The sequence below is a fragment of the Eucalyptus grandis genome, chromosome 2 (assembly GCF_016545825.1).
Source record: "Eucalyptus grandis isolate ANBG69807.140 chromosome 2, ASM1654582v1, whole genome shotgun sequence".
Lineage (NCBI taxonomy): Eukaryota > Viridiplantae > Streptophyta > Magnoliopsida > Myrtales > Myrtaceae > Eucalyptus > Eucalyptus grandis.
The window spans coordinates 19,414,805-19,436,343 of NC_052613.1; the positions used below are offsets into that span (position 1 = coordinate 19,414,805).

At 39.8% G+C, this 21,539-nt stretch overlaps 1 protein-coding gene and 1 non-coding gene across 2 annotated transcripts; both read right to left on the reverse strand.

Moving 5' to 3' along the window:
- Positions 1–3,534: 3,534 nt before the first annotated feature.
- On the reverse strand, positions 3,535–11,407 carry LOC104434724. Its single transcript, XM_039306853.1, has 8 exons — positions 11,169–11,407; positions 10,596–10,784; positions 9,816–9,981; positions 8,775–9,175; positions 6,799–7,056; positions 6,112–6,303; positions 5,418–5,583; positions 3,535–4,016 (listed from the first exon to the last, which is right to left on the reverse strand). The coding sequence occupies exons 1-8, from the start codon at positions 11,382–11,384 to the stop codon at positions 3,604–3,606; spliced, it is 2,001 nt and encodes a 666-aa protein (XP_039162787.1). The 5' UTR covers positions 11,385–11,407; the 3' UTR covers positions 3,535–3,603.
- A 2,994-nt stretch (positions 11,408–14,401) lies between these two features.
- Positions 14,402–20,089, reverse strand: LOC104425607. The gene is made up of 8 exons (XR_005547979.1): positions 19,837–20,089; positions 19,082–19,504; positions 15,930–18,060; positions 15,582–15,851; positions 15,420–15,500; positions 15,212–15,323; positions 15,059–15,125; positions 14,402–14,784 (listed from the first exon to the last, which is right to left on the reverse strand). It is a non-coding gene; the product is annotated as an uncharacterized LOC104425607 (transcript).
- Positions 20,090–21,539: the final 1,450 nt, after the last annotated feature.

The window sequence follows — 21,539 nt, forward strand, 5'->3', positions numbered from 1 at the left end:
TGGGAAACCAAAATCTATATAAATAGGAAATATTGAAATTACGAATACTGTTTTCTAGTTGCCCATCCTATATAATATAAAAAGTGGGGTCCGACTTACACCGTTATTAGTTGACAATGATCGTATCATTAGGATAGTAACTTATTTGTGAAGTAACTAAATAAAAGAATTCTTTGTAATTACACTCCGTTACACCAGATAAAAAAGAATGCGGATAATTTCACCACGGACTTCAATGCTATACTTTGGTTTATTTGGAAAAAAAAAAAAAAAAAGATATTCCATTATATATTTTTTAGTGAGACAACTTGATAAAATTATTGTGAGCAAAAGTATAGTCCAAATACTAAAATTTGGCATAAATGGACACTTAAGTGCCAAAAATTAAGAAAATGACACATTTTTCTTTTGGTAAGGTGAAATTTATTTGGTAAGGTGGAAAGTGACACTTAAATATCACCTCCAACGAACCTCGCAGAAAATCTTACGTGGTAATTTTTATTAATCTTGCTCGGTTGTGTGACTCACTAGAAAGCTGACTTAGCAAAGAAATGCAAAAACGACATCATTTTGGCGTGAATTTGAATTTTAATATAAAAATTCATTAAATTAAATATAAAACGAATTCTTTTTCAAAAAAAGAGAGGAAGCGAGAAGATGAACAGTTGGAGGCAGTTGAGGGCTCCGTCCACATCACCACCGACTCCCCGCCGTCATCGAGAAGGGCCGGCAACGGTGGGGGAAGGGTTAGCCCGGCCCAACCTAGCGATCTCAAGGAGGCATCGGTGGCGAGGGTTGAGCTCTCAGCCGCCTTCAACTGTTCATCTTCTTCCTCCCCTTTTTTAATTTCATTTTAAATTTAATTTAATTATTTTTTATATTAATTAGTTATCCACATCATCAGCAAAATGATGTTGTTTTTGCATTTGTCTAATTATTTATCCGGGCTAAATTAGTTAGATGGATTGAATTGGTACTAATGTAGAAATATTTAAGACTAAATTGGTTCAATTAAAAAGTTTACAATTGAATTTGTACCAATGCAATAGGTTTATGATTTTTTTTTTGTATTTTTCCCGATAAGTTATGATGCCTATGTAGTTTTTATTGTCTATGGATTGATCACGAATCAAAATATGGTTGACTTTGACATATTTGTGTGGTCGAAAATAGTATCAAAAGAAGACAGATGAAGTTTTGCTTGATAGTCCAGTGTCGCCATGGCATGCTCCAAAAAAGCTTTTTTCCACAATAGTTTTGTTCAAGAGCACATGTCGAGGAGGGTCGACGAGGTTACTAAAGTTCTACTAACTCGAGAAGAAAAGCTTCCATAAGTGTTGAAACACACTCAAAAGAACGCCAATGAATGGTCCAAGAGTTTTCATCGCCTCGAAAAGTCTTACTTGGATAGAGACCAGAGTCTCGAGCAGCTAAAATGAGGATGTCAACACAAGAGACGACGAGGGGGCATGTTTCCTCTAGCTTCTCCTTGATCTTGTCTATTACATCAAACCCAATTAGCGACTGGTTGGGAACTGCCGCCTCCTCCGCCTTGTTGTATGCCGTCAAATCTAGCAAAATCGAGTCATTGCAACCCTACACACATGAAGCGATCCGATCAAACACCGATGAAACATTACCATGCGAAACTCTCTTTCTACGACCATGTGGCAATGATATGAAGCAATGAAATGATTCTTCTAATGAATGTGCGTTCTCAGTGCAATCTAGACATAGCATAAGACTCGTGTATGCAAAAAAGTTGAGTACATATGCTCTAGATGACCGTGTAGAACGCTAGATCAAAAGCTGCTAATTTATGCACAAGGCAAGATCGCCGACCAGTGCTCGTGCGAATGCATCCTTGGATGAAGGTGAATTTCACTGGGTCAAGAGAACTTTGAGTTGACTTGTTGTGTTGATCCTAGTAGTGTATTGGTTAAAGGGTGACCTAAACTGAGATGGCTGGCTTGAAAAACTGGCGGTGCAGAATCAATTAAAAATGGTGATAACAACTCTGGTGGGGTTATGCTCGGTGAAGAAATCTACATTTTCCTGTTCAGAGACGCATCATTTTAACTTTTTAGCCTTTTAAAATCTGCAAGTTGCCCATAAAAAGCTCATGGTAACATCCAGCGTTTAGGAATTATCCACGAACTGAGATCGAGGCATTGAGGCGCTGGCTTTCCTCTTCTAAGCTGCCGCTTAGAGGAGCGTCGAGGCGGGCTCTGTTGACTGAGGCTCAAAGGTGGCTGGCCTTGCCGGTAGAATTTCAGCGTCTCGGCGTTGAAGCTGAAGCCGCTAATCACCATAATCTTGACAACGTGCAGGGCTTTGTTGAGGCGGACGTGATAACAAAAGCGAGTAATGAATGCGTTGAACTTGTGGGTGAAGCCGCGGTCCAGGCTGATGAGAGCGCAGAGGATGTCGTTCAGGGCGAAGGGGGAGGGCTCGAAGGTGAGGATTAGGATGGAAGAACAAGGAAAATGAAAAATGAGAGAAAAGAAAAGAATGTAAGTGAAAGAGAAAGCAAATAAAAGGTAAAAAGTCTTTTGACAAACCCCTGACCTTGTTAAGATTTAACTAATTGGTTGGAGCAAGGCCCTTATTTGAGATTAATTCGGCACTTCAGCTTTTATTTGAGATAAGATCTTGTTTGAGTCGGTTTTTGAAAAAAAAAAAAAAAAAAAAACATTTTTCCTTCATGCCCTTATTAGAAAATTTTCTGTTATTTAAAATTTTTGGAAACTAGTTCTCTTTCTAGAAATTTCAGAAGAAAACATGCTAAATTTATGCGATACACGTCTAATGCAAGTGTGATAGTTTTTCACTTACTAACCCGACTATTCTAATGAGTCATATAATTCTTGTGTTTGGAGAATTTTTACAAACAGAATATTATCTCAAACACTCTACTAATAGTGGATGACTTCCCACTTGAAGTGACCTACACGTATTATTTAACGAGATAAGACATTCCATGTGCCACATTATTTATTAGATAACAAATGTGTTTTATTCTAATTGATCGTTACAACATGGTAGATTATGGTAGGAATCCTTCGATTGGCCTAATTAATTGTGAAATTAACACCGTGTGGAGCCATATTGCCTCTAAGAGCTCTAGCTTGTTACTTCTCACATAAAAATTTGTATAACATTACATCTTTATATTAGATTTACATAATTACAAAAATTTGATTGACATAAAGCAAGCAAGTAATGTGTGTTTTACATTTTATTTTTTGGGCGGGGTGAGTTCTTTTATAGGAGCACTATCTATATGAGATACGTCTGAATTTTTTTTTTTTTTTTTTTTTTGATTTAAAGTAAGTTCTGCAGAATTATTTGCACCAAACCTAAGCTAAATTTTCAAGCAGAAAAGATTGGCTGACGTAAGACAGAAAAGATTGGCCAAAATAAGACAAAAGGACCATAGTTGAACTCTCGTTCAACAAATATTCGATCACACTCTCCAAATATAAATCTTGCAAAAAAAAAAAAAACTATTGCCATAGGCAAATGATTCCCCACCTACTTCTTATTAACCATATGCTCTCAGAACACATACATAACCCATAAAGAAACTATAAAGCTTCACACCTAATTAATCACATTACATTTCTTCCGGATCTCGCCGTTGCTCCCGGTGAGCACTTGGACCGTGCCCATCCGCTTCATCGACTGGCCGAACTCGGTGAAGAAGCGGTCCTGGTCCAGCAACTTGTTCACGATCTTGCTTGACTCCTTGTTGGTCAGGAGCGCGGCGTCGGACTGGAAGAGGCCCTGATTTTGGTTCAATGCCGTGTAGTAGTGGTTGTCGAAGGAGAGGAGGCTTCCGGGGTCCATCGCGACTATGGTGGTGGTATCGGAGAGCGTCTTGCATTGGGCCTTCAGTTGAGAGGCATAGGTCGGGTTCAGGGAAGGGTCTTGGTCGTCTTTGCCGCCTTTGCGGTTGAAGTTGTAGAGCCTGTTGCTGAAGAAGTTGCAGTGCCCGACCCCAATTGTGTGGCCACCTGAAGACCCAGATATGTAGTATACTTAATTAATTAGTAAATTAACATAACTTCTCTTCTTATTCTGATTAGTGATTACTTTGTTCAAGTGTGTGCGCGTGTGTATATATCACTTATAATGTTTCCATTTAATATTAAAAATATTTTTTTGTCCTTTCTAAAACTTTAGATAATAAAATGTAAAATATACAAGCCATAAACTTTATAAAATTCCTATAGGAGATTTGGAAAGGGAAATCTGAGAAGATAAGCCCATGGTTACTCACCATGTGGGATTCCCTTAAAATATAAAAATTGTCCAATGTAAGTTAAAAGGGAGGAAAAATAAAAATAAGTGAAACCTACAACAATTATTGAATGTAATTCAGATAATCACGAATATGAAACAATATTCGTTTCATCAACTTATGGCATTCGATTTTAAGTTGATTTTTCTTTTGTTTACGTCTGATATCAATCTTTTATCACATCTGTTTTCGACTTTTCTTGTAATATTTTTTTAATCAATCCAAATATGGTAAAAGGAACTGCATATAAAAAAATAAACCAGAAAAAAATATTTTGAGCATATTTGTTTCAAGAAATATTGTTATTTTGATAAACAACCACTAAATTCGATGTTTAAGTCCCATTTACTTTCTGACGAAAAAAAAAGACAGTCCCATTTACTTGCATGTGATGACAGTAAATAAGAAATTGATAAACTTTCTTTTTTAGAAAGAGCGAGTAAAGTTTTTAATATATATATTATATAGATAAAAGAGCTTAGTCGTTTCGTAATCAGAAAATGGTAGGAGAATTGAAAATCCATGATTTATATCCTTCAAGACCGGAAATTTACTTTTCACATTTATCAATTCGTAGATATTATCATTTTTTTTTTTTTTTGCAATGTCCACCTAAAACTGCTATGGAACTTTCCATGGAGTTTTTTTTTTGCTTAAATAATATCATCGAGTTATGTTTCTCTCATTGGAAGACCAAAAACTATATAGAATTTACATAAATATGAAATTTCGAATCTAATGCTTGTCCACGGATATTGTGTTCTGGTTGCCCATCCCGTAGAAAATTGAAAGTGGGGTCCAATTTGCAACATTTCTTTGTTCTGGGAAATGAGATTCGCTTGAAAGTGCATAAATTCACTGTGTGGGGCCATTTTACCCATCACATTGATCAATCGGTTTCCCTTTTCAGAAACGAGAAAAGGGTATTTCATCAAATATTTTTCAAAGATAATCCGGTACAATGCATTTGCATTCTTACGAAAATATTCACACACGCAGAAATAAATGACCTGAAAAGGAAAATTGACTCGCTAGACATTAGGACAACCTACCCAGGAGCACTTGGCTAATTTTTTACCATATAAAATGTGATTTTTTTTTGTCTTTAATTTACCTGATAAGACAACAAGGTCATGAAGAGTGAGGCCCTTGTTGGCAAAAGATTGCTTGAGAGACGTGAAGTTGAAGACTGGTCGAGGGATATTGGAAAGCGCCTCCGATTCACGTGAGATTCTCCCGTCTCTTCTTCCAGTCAACACCTCCCACAGTGACTTCTTGAACTGCAAATCACAATTAATTGGTGCCATCATGTGAGATCCACTAAAATGCCAAATCAATGTAAATCATGATATGTATCCACTATATACAAGCTGCCGACCAATATGGGGATCGACTTTGTTTTGGGTGATTTGCACATTATTTGTGATAGTTTTCAACAGCCAAAAGTAAGAGAAAACTTTTAATTTTGAGGAAAAAGATATCCTCTAATTTTGGATAATGATTATGGCCAATGTATATATTTTATTATCTATGGGTTGATCACGAATCGGAATACTATTAGGGTCAGTGTATGTGTGGGGTTAAAAATAGTATCAAAGGAAGATAGATAAGTTTTTGTTTGATAATCTAGTGTCGCCATCAAATGGTCCAACAGGCTTTTTCCACAATAGTTTTTTCAAAAGCACGTGTGAGGATTGTTGCTAAGGATATTAAAGTTCTAACTCATGAAGTTTTCAAAAGTGTTGAAACAAACTCAAAAGAATACCAATGAATTGTTCAAGAGTTTTCATCACTCCAAAAAGTCTTACTTGGAAAGAGACCGAGTCTCTAGCAGCTAAAGCGAGGATGTCGGCACAAGAGACGACGCCGGGGCATGTTTCCTCTAGCTTCTCCTTGATCTTGTCTATCAAATCAAACCCAGTTAGCGATTGGTTCGGAACCGCCTCCTTCTCCGCCTTGTTGTTCCCCGTCGAGTCTAGCAAAATTGAGCCGTCACAACCCTGCACACGTGAAACGATGCAATCAAACACCGATGAAATATTACCACATGAAACTCTCCTTCTACAATCATGTACGTCAGCATCGATTTTTTTAGCACACGAAACAATGAAATGATTCTTCTTCTCAGTACAATCGAGACATAGCATGTGTACGCGCAAAAATTGAGTACTTCATGCACAAGACTCACGTATGTATATGCTCTAGATGACCGTGTAGGACACTAGATCAAAAGAAGATAATTCATGCACAAGGTTGAGTTCACCGGCCTGTGCATGCGCGCGTGCATCCTTGGATGATGGTAAGTTTCACCCGATCATACTACAGTCTCATATAATTAGTTTTACTCATGCAAGTCAAGTGCGTATAATGTTATCATCATCTTCTTTTTAGATGGAGAGATTGCTCATTGCCTAATGAGAGTCCCAGCATAGGTGTGGCGTCGGGTTTAATCTATTCGAATGCATGGATGACATAGTGTATACAGACGTACGTACCCTAACGAAGCAGTCATGGAAATGCATTCTCAAGAACTTGGCGGGCAAAGCTGAGTTGCTGGCGACATGCTTCCACGTGACACTCTTCACAATTTCCTCAGCGAGAGGACATGCGCTCTTGTAGAAATTCTTCCTCAAGTCCCCTCCTTCTGAATCCCCTATGTGCCCAAAGAAGACAACCATAGCGATTACCGACACTAAGCCCATATTACTCATCTCTCTCTCTCTCTCTCTCTCTCTCTCTCTCTCTCTCTCTCTCTCTCAACTAGTAAGGCATACATGTTCATGCATGTTTTCATCCTTTATATAGGGGCCCGAACTGCTAAAATGCAAGCAAGGTGAGATCACATCACAAAGCAAGCAAAGCCCGATGACGGTCTGGAGAGTTTTGAGTTGACTTGTGTTATTCCAAGTCTTGTGGAGATCCTAGTAGCGTATTGGTTAAAGGGTACCTATCCTGATAAGGCTGGTTGGAAAAACTGGCGGTGGAAAAATAGGTTTATCATGGCGATAGCGACTCTGGTGGGGTTATGCTAGGGCTTCTAGAAATTGATTCCCTGGGGATAGTAATTCCATATGGCAGGTGAAGAAAATTCCATCTTCCTGTCCAAAGACGTGTCATTTCACCTTTTTAGCCTTTTAAAATCTGCAAGTTGCCCATAGAAAGCTCGTGGTAACATCCCACAATTGGGAATTGTCCACGAGCCGAGATTGAGGCATTGAGGCGCTGGCTTTATTCTTCTAAGCTGCCGCTTAGAGGAGCGTCGAGGGGGGCTTTGTTGACTAAGGCTTTAAGGTGGCTACGCTTGCCGGTCGAATTCCAGCGTTGTGGCGTTGAAGCCGAAGCCACTAAAATCGCCATCATCTCGACAATGTTTAGGGCTATTTGAGGCGGACATGATGACAAAAGCGAGTAATGAGTGCGTCGAACTTGTGGATGAATCCGCGGTCGAAGCCGAGGAGAGCGCATAGGATTGGGATAGCCTTTATTTGAGATTAATCGCCACTTTGGCCTCTTATTTGAAATAAAGTTTATTTTGGGTCATCTTTTGAAAAAACACTTTTGCTTAATGTCCTTATTCAAAATTCAATTAAAAATATTAAAAACTAATTTTCTTCTTAGAAATTTGGAAGAAAACACGCTGAATTTATATGATACACGTCTAATGCAAGTAATATCGTTTGTCACTTATTGAACTGACTTTACATTGTATTCTTATAAATCAGATGATTTTTGTGTTTGGAGAATTTTTACAAATTAAATATTATCTCAAACACGTTACGAATAATGAATGACTCACTAATTAGATCGACCTGCGTGTATTATTTAATGAGATAAGGCATTCTGTGTGCCATATTATTTACTAGATAATGAATGTGTTCTATTCTAATTGATCATTACAACATAATTGATCATGGTAGGCATACTTTGATTGGTCCATTTAATTGTGAAATTGGCCTAACATTTGGGTGGAGCCAGGAACAAGAATTGCCACTAGGAGCTTTAGCTCGTTACTTCTCACATAAAATTTTCATAACATTACACCTATATATTAGATTTTTATAATTACAAAAATTTGATTGACATAAACAAGCAAGTAATGTGTGTTTTGCATTTTACTTGTTGGGCGGGGGAAGTTCTTTTATAGGAGCACTATCTACATGAGATGTGTCTCATTTTTATTTTTATTTTGGTTTAGAGTAAGTTCTGCAGAATTATTGGCACCAAACCTAAGCTAAATTTTTTAGCAGCAAAAGATTGGCTGACATAAGACAGAAAAGACTGGCCAAAATAAGACAAAAAGGATCATAGTTAAACTATTGTTCAACAATTATTAGATCACACTTTCCCAATATAAATCTTGCACAAAAATACCAATTGCCAAAGGCAAATGGTCCTCCACCTACTTCAAATAATTTAAATGCTCTCAAAACACATGCATAACCCAAAAAGAAACTATAAAACCTCACACCTAATTAATCACGTTACATTTCTTCCGGATCTCGCCGTTGCTCCCCGTGAGCACCTCGACCGCGCCCATCCGTTTCATCGACTGGCCGAACTCGGTGAAGAAGCCATCCTGGTCCAGCAACTCGTTGACGATCTTCCTCGACTCCAAGTTGGTCAGGAGCGCGGCGTCGGACTGGAAGAGGCCCTGCTTTCGGTTCACGGCCTTGTAGTAGTGGCTGTCGAAGGAGAGGGGGCTTCCGGGGTCCATCGCGACAGTGGTGGCGTTATCGGAGAGCGTCTTGCATTGAGCCTTCAGTTGAGAGGCGTAGGTCGGGTCGAGGGACGGGTCTTGGTCGCCTTTTCCGGTGAAGTTGTAGAGCCTGTTGCTGAAGAAGTTGCAGTGCCCGACCCCAATCGTGTGCCCACCTGATGACCCAGACATGTCGTGTACTTAATTAATTCATTCAACTTTGCTTCTTAGAAGATTGAATTTTCCTTTTCTTATAAAGTTTGAAAGTTGACCCTTTTTTTCCAAGTCGAGTGCTTGAGAACTTTCCAAAAAAGTATAAACATTATAATATATATGTATATCGTTTATGATTTTTTCATTTAACATTAAAGATATATTTTTGTCGTTTTTAAAATTTTAGAAAAATTGCAAAATATACAATTCATAATAATCGGACCTTCAGATTCTCTCTATATATGTATGGGGCTATGAGTTTCCATTTGTTCACCGTCATTAGGGAAAATTGTTTACCTATGCTTTTCATATAATTCCTAAGGACATATGTTAAGGGATATTTGAGAAGATAATAAGCACATTAATCAATTTGTTTCCCTTTTCAGGAACGAGCAATGGGTATTTCATTAGATATTTTTCAGAGAGAGAATCCGATACAATTCATGTGTATTCTTACGAAAATATTCACACACATACACACACAAAAAGAAAAAGAAATAAATGACCTGAAAAGGGAAATTGACTTACTGGACATTAGGTCCTACGAGCACATGGCTAATTTTGACCCTCTAAAATGTGAAATTTCTTTTATATTTGATTTACCTGATAAGACAACAAGGTCGTGAAGAGTGAGGCTCTTGTTGGCAAAAGATTGCTTGAGAGTTGTAAAGTTGAAGAATGGGGAAGGGATATTGGAAAGCGCTTCTGATTCACGTGAAATTCTCCCATCTCTTCTTCCAGTCAACACCTCCCACATCGACTTTTTGAACTGCAAATCACAATTAATTGTTGCAATCATGTGAGATCCACTAAAACTTCAAATTAATGTAAATCATAATATAAATACACGATATATATAGAAGCTGCCGACCAATATCGGGATCACCTTTGTTGTGAGAGATTTGCACATTATTAGTGGGAATTTTCAACAACCAGAAACAAGAGAAAACTTTAATTTGGGAAAAAACAAAAAGAAAAAGAGGTACGTTTGTTTCTCAAATCGATCGACCTTATTGAACTTTTTCATAGTAAAGTGTCGGGACACTTTTGTAGAAGCAATATCGTTCAATTGGATAATGATTAGGACCGGTGAATATTTTTCTTTGGATTGATCACAAATCAAAAGATAATTAGGGCCGATGTATGTGTAGGGTCGAGAATAGTATCAGTAGAAGACGGATGAGCTTTTACTTGATAATCTAGTGTCGCCATCGTATGGTTAAAAAAGCTTTTTCCACAATAGTTTTTTTCAAGAGCACGTGTCATGGAGTGTTGATGAGGTTATTAAAATTCTACTAACTCATGAAGAAAAGTTTTCAAAACAAACCCAAGAGAATGCCAATGAATGGCCCTAGAGTTTTTCATCACCCCGAAAAGTCTTACTTGGAAAGAGACCGAGTCTCTAGCAGCTAAAGCCAGGATGTCGGCACAAGAGACGACCCCAGGGCATGTTTCCTCCAGCTTCTCCTTGATCTCGTCTATTACGTCGAACCCGGTTAGCGACTGGTTCGGAACCGCCACCTTCTCCGCCTTGTTGTTCGCCGAGTCTAGCAAAACTGAGCCATCGCAACCCTACACACATGAAACGATGCGATCAAGCACCAAAGAAATATTACCACGCAAAACTCTCCTTCTACAATGATGCACGTAAGCATCGATTTTTTACCTTGTGCGACCATATGGAACAATGAAATGATTCTTCTAAAGAATATCAGTTCTTGGTTCAATCTAGACATAGCAAGAGACTCGTGTATGTATATATATGACACGGCCAAACGACGGTACTTTATATATATAGATGACACTGACAAACGACGGTAGTTCATGCACAAGGCGAGTTCGCCGGCCGGTGCGCGTGCAAATGCAAGCCTAATAAAAGTTCCAGCATAGGCATAGTGTCGGGATTAATCTACTCCAATGCATGAATGATTATAGTGTATATATATACGTACGTACCCTAACGAAGCAATCATGGAAATGCATCCTCAGGAACTTGGCGGGCAAAGCTGAGTTACTGGCGGCATGCTTCCACGTGATATCCTTCACTATTTCCTCAGCAAGAGGACATGCGCTCTTGTAGAAATTCTTCCTCAAGTCCCCTCCTTCTGAGTCTCCTATGTGCCCAAAGAAGACAACTATGGTGATTACCAGCACTAAGCTCATATTACTCATCTCTCTCTCTCTCTCTCTCTCTCTCTCTCAAACAACTAGTAAGGCATGCGTCTTCATGCATATTTTCATCCTTTATATAGGGTAGACAAAGGCGAAACAAGACAATTGGTTTTGCATTTTTCGCAGGGGCCAGCAATTATATCATTATTTTCTGCTAAAAAGCTGGTGCAAGCAAGGTTAGATCATCAAGCAAGCAAAGCCCGATCATAGTCAAAAGAGCTTTGTGTTGACTTGTCGTGTTGCTCCAGGTCCGTTTACATCCCGGTACAGTGTATTGGGTAAAGGGTGACCTAAACTAAGAGATGGCTAGTTTGAAAAATCTGGCGGTGCGGAATCAGTTAAAATGGAGATAGCGACTTCGTGGGGGTTACGTTAGGGCTTCTGGAAAATGACTTCCGGGGGGGATCGGAATTCCATAGGGCAGGTGGAGAAAATTCAATCTTCCTGTTCAAAGAACGCATCATTTCAACTTTTTTAGCCTTTTAAAACCTGCGAGTTGCCCATAAGAGGCTCGTGGTAAAATGCACGGCTTCATATTCTTCGACGACATATATAACCTAATGGATATTGTTGGTTGGTGCCAACTGTGTACACCAAATCCACTCCTAACAAGGTTGAATAATGAATATATGTGATCAACCTGGAGATGATCAGGAAAGTACCCCCACCATGCTTTTTGTTCGGTCGTCGCAATCATAACATAGACTAGTTGCATCCACCAGGGTTCTCTTGCAAGGATAAAGGCAGTGCTGTATCGGGATAAATGACCCACCACCACCCAAAGTTGGGAAGCCAAAGTTGATTTTGTGTGTGATGTCGGACTCCGGTTTCCAGGATGACAGCTCTCTTCGAGAACACCGAATTTGTTAGACAGAATAATATAAGTCTAGGGGTCCCATACGATCGGGTCAGTATGCCAAAATGAAGGAAAAATTATCTTTTGTTATTTGTAGTTATATGTAGAGACCATATAGCTCTTTCGATCGTGCACTGCCGTATAGATCGGGTACATTTTCTTCGAAACAGGTAATGTTGGTCAAAGGCGGGGTTTCGCCATTCGGCGTCCTTGCGCTCCAGGAATCGATTCGGTAAGAAAAGCAAAGGGGAAAAGAACAAAAATCTTTGCGCTCCAAGACATCGATTCAAGTCCACCTATAATTGACAACCGATAAGTGAGATGCCCTGTGAAGAAAGTCGATTCGACCTCCTACAGTACAGTGCCAAAGTGTCCTATACCTCTCATCTCACTCATGTAATGTTTCCGTTGAAGCTGATGATTTTCAATTCATGATCAAATAAGCAGATTGGAAAGGCTGGCACAATGACGTACCTAGACAAGAAGGGTTGAAAATTCATGCCATGCATTTAATATTGCATTGGTTCACATCATGACCGAAGCAGAACAGCAAATTTCATCGCAAACAATGATAAATCGATTCTTTTATTAAAATTCATCAAAAAAATGTCAACTCCGCGTCAATTTCGCGTTAACCTGTGTTGGTGTCTGGTCAATTTTTGAGTTTTTCTCAATAAATTGGCGTCACGTTCACGTTATTACCGATCGTTGCTTCCCACCACAGCACGCAGAATAACGTCACCCATGTTTAATAGGAAGTCTAAATATACCTCAGAAACGGAAGAAAGGGGGGGAAATCGAGAGAGAGAGATGTAGAAATATCAAACAACTTTTAATGAAGAGGACTAAGCAGGCACAAGAGGGATCCACCATGGAAAATCCTTCTCCTTCACTTTTTTCAACAGAAAAGAAGGATGGACACAAAATCGATGAAAGGGATGAGATCCGAGTGAATGAAAAGGAAAAGAACAAGGGATGAATTCAACTCGTGATCCACATAACAACATTTAGTTTTCTAACAAAAATAAAAGAATCCAAATGACACCTAAAGGCGCGTTTGGTAACGATTCTGTTCCCGGGAGTAGATTATAATCAGAACTGATTATTTTTTATTCTATTCTCGAGAACTGTCCAAAATTTTCAGTCGGAATAGAATCGCGTTTGGTACCGTGTTCATTAATTCTGTTCCAAATCAATTTCTTTTAATTTTTAAATATTTTTTTTACTTTTTCCTTTTTTTTTCTTTTCTTTTTTTATTTTTTTCATTTCATTTTCCTTTTTCTTTTCTTTTTCTTTTTTTCCTTTTTCTTTTCTTTTCTCATCTTCTTCTTCTTCTAGCCGGTGACCTCACCGAAGCGTCGCCCCTCGGGAGGCCGGCACTCGTCGGAGCCTCGCCTCGCCGTGCCGGGCAAGGCTCGCCTAGGCTGCCGAGCCCGCCGGTGGCCAGGCCGGCCTCGTCTGGGTTGGGCGAGGCCTGCCAGGCCACCGGCGAGGCTAGGCGAGCCTCGCCGGTTGCCAGGCGAGCCTCGCCGATCCACCAATGGGGCAGGCGTCGCGAAGCTTGCCCGGCCCCCGCTCCCCCGGCGAGGCCGAGCCTCGCCGGTGGCTAGGCTTGCCTCCAGTGAGCTCGCCGGACCGGCGGCCAACGGCGGACAGCGAGCGGCGAGACGGCGGCGGCGACGGCGGGACGGTGGCGGGCGTGATGGACAGCGATCGTGAGATTGGTCGAAGAGAAGAAGAAAATTTCTTAATTTTGATTCTCAAATTCTTTCTCGGAATAAAAATCAACTTTTTTTGTTCTTGATCTATTCCCAATCCGTTCCCTGGAACAAAAATTTTACCAGACGCGATTTTAAGCCGAAACTGATTCTGGGAACAAAGAATCATAATTTAGCCATGTTTAGATGGTTACCAAACAGGGCCTAAAAGTACCGTCCAATGAGAATGGCTTTCTTATCCATTGATTGGAATGGATATGCAGGTTAAACTCTTCCCTACCAAATGAATTGTGGATTGGCACAATCTATTCCACAAAAATTGCATGGTGTCCGTGGCTGAAGAAATTTGCCAATAAAATCTTCCACAGTTCAATAAACACCATAAGAAATCAACACTTTGCGATCTTTTCATCTTTAGGAATGCTGGAAATTTAACTAGAAGCTGCAGAAAATATAACATTCTAATTCCAGTAAAAATGGATCATTCTTCTTCATTTCACTTCATTTTAATAGCAGCTTTAGAATCCATTTCATTGCCAAACAAGAAAGAATCAATTGAATGGTAGTCCTAAACCCCCCTTGCATAATAAAGTACTCTAGACAAATAAATAATTTCCTTTGAACAACATGTGAACTCGGTACAGCATACTATGTACAAAACACTGCATAGCTACGGTATCAAGCCAAGCCAACACATGCAGGCGTTAGGACAGAAGAGGCTTACCCCTTCTATTTATGTTTGGTCACAGGAACAAAATTGTTACCATCTTTTTTTAGCCAAATCGTCGAGCGAGTTCTTTTCACATGATCTGCAAAGAGACGGTGCCTGCGATCATGTAAAGCAACTATATTAGGAAAACCAAAGTGAAAACTTGCCAAAGCATTCGGTACTCATTTCAAGCTCTCTAAAATTTGATAATTGATGTACTTTCATAAGCACGACAACAGATAAAAAACAAGAATAAGTAAGAAGACAGGTAATGGCCCCGAAGAATAATAATGAGAAAGAAATTCTAAGACAGATGAAAAAACCACCCTCCAACTCTCTCACACACAAACAATTCATTTTTGTTCACAGTAGTACATTTGAGGAAACTAACCTTTCATATTCCAGCTTTTGAGTAACTATCCCGTTCAGCAGAAGCTCTGAACTATATATGGTTACTCCTGCATGGACAAGAGAACATATCAAGTCTCTACACATCGCATTTTAATGGGATTAGGAAAGTCCAAAAAAAATCATCACTCTTGACCTTTCTCAAGGAAAGGAAGGCACGTGTCATAGTCATCCTCACAGGATAAAATCAACAAATCATCTGTTAATTTATCATCTCTCAAAGCAGATCTTCCAATTCTCTCTACTGGCTGAAATCATTCAAAATTCAGAATAACATAAGAATTTGAACTGACAATACTGTACTGGAAACGATAAATGTTTCAGAGAAGCTATGTACTACATACTTGGCCACCAACTGCTTTGACTAGACTTGATATTATGTCTTTACCAGGCTTTGCATTTGTGGTGATCAAAACTCTTCGACCCTGCAGAGATACTGTTTTGAATGTGCTGACAAAATAACAATGATCCTATGATGGCCTAAGTAAAAACAAATCAAACCTTACCAGTAAAAGTGGATGCTGGCATGCGCGTGCCAATGAAACAGGCATACTGAAGCTGAATTGCTTCTCCTTCTTAGCATCTCTTAGTATGTAATTTCTCTCATCGAGAAAGCAGTTTGCTTGTCCACAACTCTCAAGCCATAAGTGGGTAACTACCGGCTTTCCAGAAGCAATTGCTTCTAACATATTTCTTGTACGCACGAATTTATCTGTTATGAAATGTGTGGCTTCAGCAATAGAAGACACTGCAGAAGCTCCTAGACGAGCCAAGATCTGCACAAGAGAACCATGAGACACATTTTAAACAAAAATTGATTCCTGCCAAAATATCTGGAAAATCACAGGTAATACCTTTTTCTGCTGCTTGATAATATCATCATCCAAGTGGTGGCTGTACAAGACACAAATGTCACTCATGTCTCTCCTCTTCCGCATATCCTTATATGCTGAAGAAGGTTGTGGTCCTGTTGCACTTAAGCTCTTAATTTCATTCCTGAGGTATGATCTTGAAAGGTTCTTCTTGCACGATGGAGACATATAACCATTCCCCACACAAACCGGCGAAGCATCATTGAAGGGCGTTGAACAGTTAATAGGGGTAGTATGAGCTGAATTTCCATTACATTTTTCTCCTGAAGTATGATCTAAAATGGCATTTGCTTCTGAATTATCAGTGGATGATGTAGCGCCCACATCCCCATTTCTCTCAGACTGCCCAATTGTGTCAGTCATGTTTAAACCTTTAGCTAACGGTTCCCTATTCAACTTGAAAGAAGTGGTCTCACTAGTGGCATTCTCTAGTCCAGCTTCAAAATTTTGAGCTGGCAACTGTACTTCCAGATCACACTTTCTTGTAGCATCAGATTTCATCCGTCTAACAGACCTCTTGCCCCTTTCTACTGCAAAGAGTTGCTCCGGTGAATTTCCTCTAGCCTTGACCATTGAGTCATCATCACTTTTTTTGCTGCTTCTTCCTTCTTGGGTGCTTCTTTTCCTTTTACGTACCTCAACATTCTCTGCACCATCTGTTGCTTTAGTGTGGTTGCTTGATAAACATTCTGTCCTTTGCACTTGATTAACTGCCAAGGAAGATCTGGTTCTCCTAGCAATGGATGTAAAGAAACCACCTTTGCCTAGTAATTGCTGCTTGCTGGCAAAAGTAACTCCATTCGATGTTCTGGTGGCAATTTGTTTACCAAACTCACCAGCTTGGCATCTTCCAAGAGATTCCCTGTTTCTATACTGTAAGTTCTCGGAAGGCAATTTATTCGACTTTTCGCTCATATTGGCAGTAGGGTTAGTCATATCCAAGTTGTGAGTTTTTGTCCAGAACTGCGGCACCTCTTCTTATCCTTGGAACGCTTCTGCAGGGAGATAGATGGCTTTTTACTTTGTTCATTATCATCTCTCTTTGTGCTTCTCAACTTTCTTGTAGAAATGCTGATATCACAATTATCCTCCCTAGGAAGGGCCGCCCCCTGGCATAATTCTTCCATAGCCTCTGCAGCCAGTTGAGTGTCAAAGCCGACATTGAGCATGTCTGGCACACAAGCATCAACAGCAATTGCCCCCAAGCTGTCTCTTGAAGAATCTATCTTAGACTGTTCATCCAACTGATTTGCAAGATCCCTTTTGTGATTCATTTGAGCCGATTTGGCCAACATTTGACTTTTTCCACCCATTCTCCGAATTGCATTTGAATCAGAATGAAGTACACCAGTTGTTTTGCAGGGAGCACTCGATGGTTCGTCCCTATCTGCTTGACCATCTTGAAATCTGTTTCTGTGCTTCCTGGGCAAGGTCAGGGATCTGCCCTTACTGCTCCCACCATCAAAGAAATCTTCCTTCCTCCTGCAAAAAATATCTCCACCGCCCTCATCCTCACGTCCATCATCCCAGTCAAAAACCTCTGCTCTTACAGTTATTCTACTTGCACTCTTGGCCAAATTCCGTGGCCCTTCTGCACACGAGATTGATAATGGTTTTCTTCCAATGGTCTTTCCAAAGTCAAGCTCTTCATCAAGTTGCTCAACATTGTCCTTCAGAAACCTGTCAACAAAATCAAGTGCATTTGCCTGAGAAAGATCTCCCGGTTCTTGAGATTCTACATAGCTTAATCCAGCAAGTTTGTCATTTCCAAGAGGAACTTCCTTTGAGTCAGCTGTCTCATCAGGCATGGTGTCAACAACATCCTCTGCAAAGAGTCTTCTAACAGTGCAACTCCCTATTTTGCACTTCTTCCCATGTTCCATCTCCTCTGTATTTTCAATTTTAGTCTCAGCATCACAGTCCTGATCAAATTCTTCACCAGATTTGATATAAGCACCTCCAAAAGATGTTCCATTATCTTCACCAGCCTGTTCTTCTGAAGACTGCCTCATGCTAGAACTACTAGCACCATTCAGGAACATGCTGCGAGCAGCTAAACCAGATGCTCGGAGGGATGCTGCACGAATTGAAGTAAATCCCCTTCTGACAGAACCTAAGCAAGAGAAGAACAGGATGAAGACCAAGGAAGCACAGCAACAATTACAAGGCAGGAGCACTGACATACCATAACATTGACCATTATTAACAAACTAAGACATTAAGTTCCAAAGAAGCAGAACTTCCTAATTTTCCAATCTGTATCACACTGACACAGATGATCAGGATTTGAAAAGGCAGAAAACATTAGTGCACCATAATGGAAGTGAATAATTACTACAGAAAAGGTGCAACAGAACATTCACTGATTCAGTATTCGACCACTTTATAAGGACCTAAGCTGATAATTGGCATTTTGGAAATACAATTCCCTACAGAATAAAGAAGGTTACTCAGTCATCTTTACAGTCTCTGAAACTATTGGACAATTCAGCAAAAAAGAATAAGAACAATATTTGACATCACACACCATAACAAGAAGAAATGATGCAGTAATGTGAATAATTCATTCCAAAGCGACAGCCAGAAATCTTAAAAACCTGATCGTCATTCTTGTGAGGGGTTAAATTCATTGCTAGACAGATATTTCAACCATGCGATTTGTTTTAAAAAAGAAAATCGCATGTAAGTTTTCCGCATGAGAGCGAAAACGTACGGTTCACCACCAATGGTCCAGTACCTTCATACCATGGTGGCACAAGAATAAAAAAAGCTAAGCAACAACAGAATGTCAGACTCAAGAGGAAATGATAAACTCAGGAGAACACAAGACAGGGACATTAAGTGGATTTACTGCTGAACTCGCATGCTTTCCAAGAGGGTGAGTACACAAGAAAATATATCTGAATGAGCATCCAATAGAAGATCTCCCTGCTACTAATGTTTCATCAATTTTCACTATGATGATATTTCTTGGGAAGATTTCCCAAGCTACAAAGAACCCATCCGATGCAATAAACAAAAACAAATCCACCAACCAACTAGGAAGAAAAGATGGCCACAAAAGCATGAAGTCGTTTGTATGGCTTATGAAAATGATTAGACATAATGCTTGCATAGAATCTGAACAAGCTCACCTGAACTGCACGGTTCATCAGTCAAAGCAGCGGATTGCTCCTTGGTCTCGCTATCCTTGTTAAAAGGACTGCAGGACATCTTCTTCTCATCCCTAGAACAACCACCTACCCGGTGCAAGCCGCCATCCGATACCTCATCATCAGAACCCAGGACTTCAGTTCCCCCCGTATCTTCACCATCACTATCAAAAGCGACTTGAGTATCACAGCCATCTAATAAGAGCTGCGTCTCAACATTCCCGATGCCATCTTCACAATCAATCACTTGAGTTTCACCCCCGAAATCAACCAATTGGGTCTCTCCACCTGTATCTAGGATCTGGGTCTCAAATGCACCGTCTAATGGGACGGTATCATCGAACTGCATTGTGCTTTCCACATAAAGCTCGTCCAAGGTCTCTCCTTTCATCACGTCACCTGATTCTGTCATCGGCAACACAGCACATCAGAACAGAACGAGGACAACACCAACTGCGGACAACATGATCGAAACAAATCACGCCGAAACACGTTCACGTGCAGACGCATCCCCTAATTCACTCTCATAACCACTCAGTTTACAAACTCGATCCTCCGTACGATCGCAAAGACCCAAAAAAATGTTTATTTTCCCCCAACATTGCTTACGAAATTTAGAGAAATCCAACCGAAACGCATTGAAAATGCAAAAACTATCCACAAATTTGGAAGCGAAGCAGTGAAACAGGCACGCATAGAGTAGCAAAACCGCAAAAGTAAGGTTTTTTCCGGCTTACCAGAGGACGAAGAGAGGGAGGATTCGCGATCGGTAGGCAGGGTCCTAGCGGGAACGGAATCGGCATTGGTGATCGGCGCGGCGGGGTCTCCGCCGTCGCCGCCGCCGCCGCCGACCGAGGTCATCTCGTTCGCTTCAACCGCGAGAACGCGCCGGCGTTATCGGATTGGGCTCGCAGCCGAGAACCGGAGGAATCAAACGGTCCCCGTCGATGATCAGTATGAGAGAGAGAGAGAGAGAGAGAGAGAGAGAGAGATGGATTAGGGTTTGGAGGAAAATGGGAGCGGAGGCGATTTTGGAGGGAATCCTTCGTAATTTTCCTATTTTTATTTCATTTCTTGTTTATTTATATTATTCTTTTTCATTCGACACTTTCTATTATATATAAAATAAAAATCTTGAAATAGAGTTTCGAATCAAGATTGCACCGAAGAGGGTTGTTGCACCCAATTGCTCGGGGCCAGAAAATTCGCCCTTCTTAATTATTTGGTGAAACTGAATCAAACTACTCATAAGCGGCTTCAGATCGACTGAATGCCTACTCACGATTGACTTTAATTTTGAGTCAAGCTCGAGTTTGAAGCTATTCAAATGTTTTATTGACCTAAGCTCATCAATTCTCAGCTCGGTAGGTTAGTATGCATAATCGAACTTATATTATATTTGTAAAAAGATTAGTATCAGGTAACAATAAACATTTCGACCTTTGTTAAGGTCAAGCTCGAGTGCTTTCACATATCGATCTTAGTTGAGTATCTCCATAATCTAGTTGAGTCAAGCTCGAACGAAATTATAATAATCCATTGAGCTTGAGTTGAGTTTTGAGCTCAATTTGCACCTGGAGCTTAGCACTGTATCGACGACCTTTGGCGAGCTCGGCTTTGTTTGATCAAGCGATGTAGAGCCTTGCCCCTAGCTAAGAAGGTTTGAGCTCACCTGTGGTTAATTGTCAGCCACCGCCATAGCTGGCAATCGATCGAGGAAGAATAATAAGAAAAAGAAATAAAATGAAAAAATAATTAAAAATTGATTTGACAATAAAAAAAAATATTGAAAGGAGTGCATCAATGAAAAGATTTTCCCCACCAAACGACAAAAAACATTTTTTAGTTCATTTTCAAATTCCGACTGAACACTAAAAATTATGTGATTTTATTGGAAATGACTTTTTTAAAAACATTATCTAGAAACGCTACATTTTTTGCGAAAAGAATGAAGTCTTAAATTTTGAACCTCTAGATTTTTGCAACTCAAATATATTATTATTCTAGTGATGTTTTATATTTGTGGATGGCTGGATGAACTTTTTATTAACTTTTCGTGGTTCAATCAATGATTGAAGTGCCGGATCGAGGGTATTAATTTTAAATTTACCCTTTAATTTTGCAGAAAAAATAACATTTCAAATTCAAGTATACTAATAATCAAGGCATTAACTCAAGAATTCTTGAAACTCACATGTTTAGGGCTTAACTAGGGTCAAATTCAACGATATGAAATACGGATTGAAATTGAGGTACTGAGATTTTACTTGATGACGGGTTATATAACCACCTCAATTTACTTTGGAAAAGAGGGAATAAATCTAGATTTGAGTTCTCTTCTCTCCCGATATAGATATGGGATTTACAAAGGGGATGCCAAATCTAGGTGCACACCTACTTTTATGAGTTTCGGTGATCGGCTGCTAATTGTGCATTGAAG

Excerpts from the sequence above, each read along its gene's own strand:
- LOC104434724 (XM_039306853.1), bottom strand. The coding sequence starts at position 11,384 with ATGAGTAATATGAGCTTAGTGCTGGTAATCACCATAGTTGTCTTCTTT. Across the intron at positions 10,785-11,168 it reads TCCATGATTGCTTCGTTAGG|GGTTGCGATGGCTCAGTTTT; the intron begins GTACGTACGTAT and ends TCATGTGTGTAG. Across the intron at positions 9,982-10,595 it reads GAGACTCGGTCTCTTTCCAA|TTCAAAAAGTCGATGTGGGA; the intron begins GTAAGACTTTTC and ends TGTGATTTGCAG.